We start from the raw sequence: 8,455 nt of genomic DNA on the forward strand, positions 1-8,455 counted from the left end.
CAGGTAGGCAAACCAAGCATGAAGCCTACACACGATGTTTTCTATCCAGTTGGCATATAGATTATTTAATTTACCACGTTGTACACAAATGGAAACATGCACCCATATAGTTAAGAACCTGAGATTCGAACTACAACTAGCCTTATACTAAGGATTGTCGTACTTTTGCTGTTGACCTACTTAAAATCGGTGCTTGTGGAAGATGGAAGAACTGGCAGTGAACTAATCAATGTAGAAAGCATTTTCCTCACTTTTATTTACACAGCTCAATCAGTTCAAAGATAGGATAGCCATGTTGTTTTGTGATTGCCTATGGCTGAGTACAAATGTGTGATCTGATAGAAAGTTGACATGGCTTTGGTCCCTTATTAGCATTCATAGTTTGGTTAATGTTTCTAATGACGATCAGATGTAAGGAAGATGAGTGTTGCCTCATGGCATGTTGTGATTGTACATGCAGGCCCCCATCATTGGAAATTTCCGATCAATGTGGATTTTTTTAGCTCTTTTTTGTTTTTCTTGTTTAATACAGTGAAATTTACCACCTCCATGATTAATATGAGTCCTCCAATCACATCTCAGTTCCTTACCAAACCTGGTCAAATACAAGAACCAGACCCTTGATTGAAGTGGCCTGCATTCTGGCCTGTTGAGGTTCCCTGGAGAATTTTCCTTGTTTTGTTCCCTGAAATCTATTATAGGAAGTAGGTCACCAGCTGCAAGGCTGCATCTCATGCTAAACCAAAAGATGATATTGTTTCGAAGTTTTTGGTCGTGGAGTCGGGTCGAGTCTCCCTAGCCCGGATTATTCGGCGACTTGTTATCGCTAATGGCCCCAAGTCGCCGCAACTAGTCAGGGGAGCTTACAGAGAGTTGAGGGCAAAGTTGCAATTAAGGAGGAGCTTGATTATGAGGTCAAGGTGGCATGAAGCTCCTAGGCAAGGTATTGGGCTCTTGGCTGGGCCACGGAGGAGCCGAGTTGCTTTAGTGTAGGAGGAAGATGGCTCCAAGTTGATAGGGGTAGGAGCATATTTGGCCCATGAAGGCCCATTTGAAAACCCTAGCTTTCTTGATGTATCTAGACCGTCCATACTTACCCAAGCCATCTGTACCATCCATCAAGAATAGAAGAGTGGTAACTGCCCAGCAGCGCGTGACCAGGACTATACATAGCCGCCGCCAGTGCAGATTCCTTCTTTCTTCTCATACCTTCTTCCCTCTTACAAGTTACAACACACCAGCGGCAGGGTAGATCGGTAGCCGCCGGCGGGGTAGATCCGTAGCCGGCGGCGTCAAGGAGATAGATTTCTCACCGAAGACCTCGCCGGCCGCCCAAACCAGCACACAAGCGTCTACTAGGGGGTGAGTTGCACGACTTGCTCTGGTAGTTGAGTCACCGTAGCAGGACTTAGTCACTGATCGGCAAGGCGATTAGCTTGTGTCTCATCGGTGATTAGTCGGCGACTCAAAACCTTGTATTGATTTAATACCACAACGGTGTTTTCATGTCTAGATTTGTTAGGGGCCCATAAATACGAGGGCCATCTGAGTTGCACGACTTGCTCTGGTAGTTGAGTCACCGTAGCAGGACTTCGTCACTGATCGGCAAGGCGATTAGCCTGTGTCTCATCGGTGATTAGTCGGCGACTCAAAACCTTGTATTGATTTAATACCACAACAGTGTTTTCATGTCTAGATTTGTTAGGGGCCCATAATTACGAGGGCCATCTGAGGCAGTGGAATATCATAATGCTATAAGTTTGTGCTCTTCTGGAGTGTTTGTCCTAGGATTTGGTGTGTTGCAAGTTTTAGTCATGGCCAGTATTAATATTTTGTTTTTTACATTCAGTACTTTTTTTGTCTAATATTTTTTGTAATTTTATAGAAACTTATGTTTCCTTTTAGATATTAGTTAGTGGCTTGCTTGTAGGTGTAAACTTGGAAATAATTATGGTTTATCTTTGTATCAATCTTCCTTCTGTGCTTGTCCAATTTGGAAATAATCAGAATACTAGTTGTAATGTTCTAAATACCAAACTGGTTCTGGAAATTGCACACAGCCTCATTTGTTTTCTAGATTGGTTCTCATGTTTTTTCTACCCTCCTTATTGTGTCATCTTGTTAACTGTATTTTGTAAAATTGTGCAGTGTGATAGTTTGTCCTGCATGACTGCAGTTTTTTAGAATGTAGCATATATAGAGCTCTAATATCTTCTGACTAGTTAGTGTTTTGATCTTGAAATTCAACTTCAGGTCATGTGTTGCGTTTAGCTATGTAATTATTTCATTCTCTTTTACTATAAGCATCCTGCACCTCTGAAAGGACCCCCGATATTTATTACTTACATATATTATCTCTTCCTGGACTCCAGATTGGACAGATTATCACTCAGTTGGGGGAATAGCGGAATAGTATTTTGACTTCCTCTTGCCTTGATCGTTCTTTGGGCATCATCACAATGTCAGGATCACTGAATGTATGCTTCCATCTTTCCTTACTTAATATGGTTACTCATTTTCTCCCTTTCCTATTCAGTAAATCACCTAACTCCACCTCATTTTGGCTTCCACTTCCATATTATTGCTTGAGCTAATATGTTGACTCATTTAACCTGTCTGTTTTTAGACATGATGTTGTTTTTATGTTGTTTATTACTCCCTGCCAAGTTCCTCTGTCTCAAAAAGTGGACATAATAGTTTTAATCGTGATCAGGGTTCATTGTCCACTTCTGTGTAGTGATGACAATGGCTAGCTACGTTTTTCAAAAGGCCTTTGGTTTATTGTCATTACCTTTTGCAGTCAAATATTGGTGGGGATTCAACAGGAAGGCCATTCACATCAACCTTTTCTGGTCAGTCTGGATCATTTCCTAATTTCCATCACTCTGGTTAGTATAAATCTTACATATTTGTGTAATCCAATAATCATGTTCCAAAGTATCTCATAAAGTTTGAACTTCTTGGAAGGCTTGCATAATATCCACGGAAATCTCAATCTTGCATCACTATCGCCAAGGAATGCTTCATTGTCAGGTATTCCATCCCCAGGTGTTCAACAACCTGGCGGCAATATTTCTGGTAGCCGGTTTCCCTCAAATAACCTTCCAGTGTCCATGTCTCAGGTTTGTTCTCCTCTTTTCTAGTCCACAACATGTTAATATCATGCTGAGTGTTCTATCACTTAACTAATTTGTTACCCTTTTATAGATTTCTCATGGCCATTCTGGGATCAGCAACAGAGGAGGTATGAATCTTGGGGGGAATGCTGTATTTAGTAGTAGCATGAATGCTATTGGTGGTTCAGCACAAGGTTTATCCTCAAGCATGGCTAATGTTGGTAATCGAAATTCTGCTCCTGGGTTGACAGCTTCTTCAGTTTTGGGGAACTTAGGCCCACGGATAGCAAATTCTGGGGGCAATATAGTGGGTGGCAGCAGTATTGGCAGAAGCATAAGCTCAGCAGGAATGTCCATGCCTGGTATTGCATCTCGTATCAATTCGAGCGGCAACTCTGGAAGTGGGGCTCTTAATATCCCATCCAATCGACTGAGTGGTATGCATCAAGGTACATGGTTAATTGTTAATCTTTATTTGTTTTTTCAAACTTTTCGTGCTTCTTTGGCGAATATCTATTCTCACTTTTTCTTTCTTGCTGGCTGAATAGTGAACTGGTGTGTGTTTTTCTTCCTGTGGCTTAGGTTTCAGTAGATATGTTGCGCCCTGCGCTTGTGTGGATGGCTTCTAGGCTGGGGTTGTTTTGTTGAGTCGGTTGCAATGTCTGTCTTGCATTGATTGTGGTCCTGTCTTGAGTTGTCAGATGTTTCAGTCTTGTCTTAGGTTTGTATAATTGTTTGCTTTCTATTAATGCGTTGAGCTGCAAGCTTTGCATTTTTTTTAAGTATAGGGAAGTGGTGTTGTAAGGTACATTTCAGTCATATGCCAGCGTAACTCTCTGAAGTGTTATGGATTGAACTTCAATGTGGCTCAATTTGATTGGAAATTGACACGGGGAACTGAGTTTTCATCTATTGCATTCATAAAGCAGTGCCACCACCTTGAGGTTGTCTGGCTTGGTTGCCCACACTAGATTATACGTATACCAGTGGAAGCAACTAAACTGTATATACAACTACTGGGTTTATTAAGAGCTAGGAATTTCTTCTCTCTTGGTGTAAGGGGTGTGGGGCAAACTGACCTAATGGATATTTTATTTTGTAAAAAAAATGAGTCTGTTTATTTTTTTTTCACCAGCGTCGCCACAGTTCATGAACATTCTTGGGAGTTCTTATCCAACACCTGGAGGAACGCTATCTCAGAACCAAGTTCAGGCAGGAAGCAATTCTTTTAGTTCTTCTGGAATGCTACATGAAGGAAACTCTGGTGACAATTCTCCGTTTGACATAAATGATTTTCCCCAGTTAACTGGGCGTCCTAATTCTGCTGGAGGTGGTCAAGGGCAATATGGTAATGCTACAACACTAACAAAATCTGCAATCTTTAGTGCTTTGATAATGTCAGGTAACTAACTTTTCATACTTTGTAATTTGAAGGGTCACTGCGAAAGCAAGGCGTAAGTGTAAATGCTATTGTGCAACAAAACCAGGAGTTCAGCATTCAGAATGAAGATTTTCCAGCTTTACCAGGATATAAAGGTATGTCTCCTCCATTGGTAGTCTCACTATGCACGTAGTGGGCAACTCTATAAATCTTGATGAGATTAACTATCTGTTTCTTGTTAGCTTTAGCCTTTTCCCTTGCAGTAGTATTTTTTATCTTATTGTTACTGTTATCTGGAAAAGATAATGTTTCATGTCTTGTCAATTCCTTCACTATTTTCTTCTCTATTAACCACATATCATGGTTCAATCTTCTTCTCAATTGTTCATCTGGCATAAGTTTATCCTTATCTCTCAAGCTGGGGTAGTTAACTTTCATCAGAGATTTATAATCATGTTATATGTATTGCAATGTGTTCTATCGAAGTTGTTCGGCTAAATTCATATCATGGCAGTTATTCCTATCATGTTCCTTTCTGCTGATTACTTCTGGGCAAAACCCCTGCTTTTATTTTCTGGATATTACCTTATTATATGTTTCTTTGGAATATAAGGCAATTCGTCAGATTATGGTATGGATTTGCATCACAAGGACCACCTTCATGAGAATGCAAATATTATGCAGGCACAACATTTTCCTGTGAGTTCATGTTGTTCTATCATTTCATCCCAGGTCAGCTACCTTCTTATTCTTAAATTCTCACATATGATTCTGCAGATGGGTAGATCATCTGGCTTTAATTTGGGAGGTAGCTATCCACCCCGCCAACAACAGCAGCAGAGCACTACTTCGGTAAGCATACTAGCAATTTTTTCGCGTAGCCAGCACATATTTCGGGTTGAACACACCACTCTTAGAAGTTAGGATACATACATTTTAACCTTTTTTCATGTGTCTGCTAACCTTTTGACTGGATTTTAACTACTCTGATTGTGTTCATTAGGTTCAAAATGGTCTTGATAATATTGGGCTAAGGCCGATAAATTCTCCAAGTCCGTCTTCTAATTCGGGGTCTTATGAGCAACTCATCCAGCAATACCATCAACCGCAGACTCAGAATTCACTTAGGTCGCAGACGTCTTCGGGCCAACAGTCATCCAAGGATCAGAGTCAAAAGTCTGCTCAGGGAAAAGAAACTGTGCCAGACCCATATAGTTTACTTGGATTGTTGAACTTAATAAAATCGAAAGAGCCTGGACCAACAGCTCTTGCTTTAGGGCTTGATTTAACTACACTAGGGTTGAATTTGAACTCCCCAGATTGTCTTTGGAAGACATTTGGCTCTCCATGGTCAAATGAGCCAGCTAAAGGAGAACCTGATTATCAGATCCCTGCTTGTTACTCTGCTGAGCAACCTCCACCACTGCAGGTAAGCTGCTTCCCATTTGGTTTACAATAGCCTCTTGAACCCTGACATTTCATATATTTTTTTCTCCATCTGCAGCCATTCAATTTTCCAAAGTTTCACCCCTTGACACTATTCTACATCTTCTACAGGTATATTGAATAGAATGAACTGTGTGTCTGGTTTTACTAGCCTATGCATTATTTGACTTTGCCCTTTGTGCAGTATGCCGAAGGATGTTGCTCAGTTATATGCCGCGAATGAACTGTAAGCACAAACCTGCACAGTTGTTGGTATCTCAGCAGAATACTATTTTAGTGGACCTTCATTTGCCTGCTGTTCACACGCCCTATACATTTGTCAACTGTTTTCATGTGTGTGCTCTTTTGTAGTACTCCCTCCGTTTTTATTTACCCCGCATATTAGCTTTGACTAAAACCACACTTTATAAAGTTTGACCGAATTTATACAATAACAAGTTTATAGGGTAGCCAGCTATTGATGGAATTACAGCTAAGAAGTTTCTTGGAAAAAATACAACTAGAAGTCCTTTATGCCCTTTTCCTTCACTCGATCCTTAGTTGTACAACCTCCCTCAATTTTTATGAACCCCCCTGGATCTATTCCTGCTATGTCCATGTCCTCTGCCTCCTGCTGGAGCTGCATCATTTTGTTCATTATTGAGAATAGGCCTCTTCTCACACCATACCAGTTCTTTTTGCATAGTCTAATCTTGACACTCCAATCGTGCTTGGACCTATCTTACATATAGCAATATCATTGATCTATGCATCATTTTTTTGACCTTTAGTTATTTTCTCATTTTTCCATTATTTTGAATCGAAATGGCCTGGCATGTCAATGTCAAATGACTCAAATTTCTGATTCCACCTATTTTCCAGATATAACAAAGGGTGGTTTTACCACAGAGAGTATCGTGTGTGGCTCACACGAGCTTCAAATGTGGCGCCTCTTGTGAAAACTCCACTGTATGAACGAGGATCCTACATTTGTTTTGATCCCAACCTGTGGGATACAATTCAGAAGGTTTCATCCGAACAAGAACTGATAGTCTTTATAGCCTGATCGCACAGCAGGGAAAGTAATCTGAGCATTTTTCATTGATTGCAGGACAACTTTGTGCTCCAATATGAATCTGTAGAGAAGAGACCTGTCCTACCTTCCACCAGCCAAAACGTTAGATTATAAGGTCAGCAGTTGGATTTCCCGCCTCCCATTCATGTACTATGTCCCTAATGCCACAGTTTCATAGTTCCATGTACGTAGGCCCGGGTTTTCTGACATGCTACTGGTTTTTGCTTGCAGCTGTTGTACTTCTGTATTAGAGAATGTCGATTTTCTTCATCCGGATCAGTACCTGTTATTATCATAGGATATAGGTGGCGTACATTTGTGCAAAATGATTCTGTAAGTTCATCTGAATACTCTTATTTGTTCGTCGAGATTGATTTACTTTGCGGCGCTGAATTTCGTTTTGTCTGGGCAGGACTTGTGTGCTGTTCCGAAGAAGGAGCTTCTCTGTGTTGGCTGGCAGCCCTGATGGTAGCTTTAGACATGTAGCCGAGGAAAATGTGCCTCATTAATCCGTTGGCTGTAAACCAGTAGGGTCAATTTGGTATTGTGGGCTGTAATTGACTTGAGTCTTTTAGCTTTCGTAAAAATCAGACCTGTACTCTTTATCTATGAGTTAATTACCGGTACTTTGGATTTACAATGTGCCCCTCGTTTTTAATAGTCTGGGAATGATGCTCGTGATTTGCTTGTCACCAGTGACTGATAGCACTACTACATGTGAACTCACATCTGGTGAAATGCGTGAAGGTTCACAAAGTACACGTGTACAAATCATTCGTGCACAGACGTGCAAAACCCTCACTCTTGGACCCGCACGGTGACCTTGAAAACATCCGCTTCGAGCAAGGACCTTGAAGGTGAGGAAGTACCTGATCTTCAGCTTGTGAGCTACGGCTTCCATACACCGCCACCCTTCGGTTGACATCCTAGAGCCTTGGAACATTTCGGAGTGGTCTCCGATCAGGGATGGTAAGTAAATCCAACCCAGGTGCTTTTAGCAAATTTCGTCCTTGTAGAAGTTGGTTGGACCTACTTACTCATGGATCAGCTACATCTTTGGCCTCCCTTGACACCTCTTGAAGATGTTGCCTTCTGCTACATCTTTGCCCTTAGAGCAGCTCCCCTCAACAACATTGCCAAAGGCCAACCTGCCGGCACAACACTTCAACGAAGAACATATGACCAATGTTGAAGGAAATGGTGATTTGCACTGAGTTGTGTAGGATCATAGCAATGTGCATGTGAATGATGATGTGTAGGATCATAACAATATGCATGTTAATGATGACGATCTTCACTTCATGCTGTCATGTAGAAGGGAGAGCTGGTACAAGGATTGGAAGTACAATGTTTAGAACCAACTCTCGAATCAATGATCACTCTAATACATGGACTGCACCTCAACAAAGATCTTTGAACACAATACCACATCTAAGCGTAAATCACATCGATCCCCCC

At 41.2% G+C, this 8,455-nt stretch overlaps 1 protein-coding gene and 1 non-coding gene across 7 annotated transcripts in view; one reads left to right on the forward strand and one right to left on the reverse strand.

Moving 5' to 3' along the window:
- Positions 1–7,634, forward strand: part of LOC123137281 (probable NOT transcription complex subunit VIP2) — an 8,784-nt gene extending 1,150 nt beyond the window's left edge. Inside the window, exons 2-17 of one of the 6 annotated variants that reach the window (XM_044556993.1) lie at positions 2,373–2,477; positions 2,801–2,888; positions 2,968–3,122; positions 3,208–3,244; positions 3,368–3,565; positions 4,252–4,464; positions 4,551–4,652; positions 5,111–5,196; positions 5,275–5,349; positions 5,501–5,926; positions 6,002–6,054; positions 6,128–6,169; positions 6,805–6,949; positions 7,034–7,112; positions 7,229–7,330; positions 7,410–7,634. In XM_044556993.1, coding sequence (XP_044412928.1) covers positions 2,460–2,477; positions 2,801–2,888; positions 2,968–3,122; positions 3,208–3,244; positions 3,368–3,565; positions 4,252–4,464; positions 4,551–4,652; positions 5,111–5,196; positions 5,275–5,349; positions 5,501–5,926; positions 6,002–6,054; positions 6,128–6,169; positions 6,805–6,949; positions 7,034–7,111 — 1,716 coding nt within the window. In that variant the 5' untranslated portion in view covers positions 2,373–2,459 and the 3' untranslated portion in view covers position 7,112; positions 7,229–7,330; positions 7,410–7,634. Of the gene's footprint in view, positions 1–1,169; positions 1,363–2,372; positions 2,478–2,800; positions 2,889–2,967; positions 3,123–3,207; positions 3,566–4,251; positions 4,465–4,550; positions 4,653–5,110; positions 5,197–5,274; positions 5,350–5,500; positions 5,927–6,001; positions 6,055–6,127; positions 6,170–6,804; positions 6,950–7,033; positions 7,113–7,228; positions 7,331–7,409 lie in introns of those variants that run through there. The other 5 variants (XM_044557003.1, XM_044556992.1, XM_044556981.1 and 2 more) reach the window with 5 other exon arrangements.
- On the reverse strand, positions 2,811–2,888 carry LOC123152314 (small nucleolar RNA snoR35). Its single transcript, XR_006476107.1, has one exon. It is a non-coding gene; the product is annotated as a small nucleolar RNA snoR35 (small nucleolar RNA).
- Positions 7,635–8,455: the final 821 nt, after the last annotated feature.

The sequence above is a fragment of the Triticum aestivum genome, chromosome 1B (genome assembly GCF_018294505.1).
Source record: "Triticum aestivum cultivar Chinese Spring chromosome 1B, IWGSC CS RefSeq v2.1, whole genome shotgun sequence".
NCBI lineage: Eukaryota > Viridiplantae > Streptophyta > Magnoliopsida > Poales > Poaceae > Triticum > Triticum aestivum.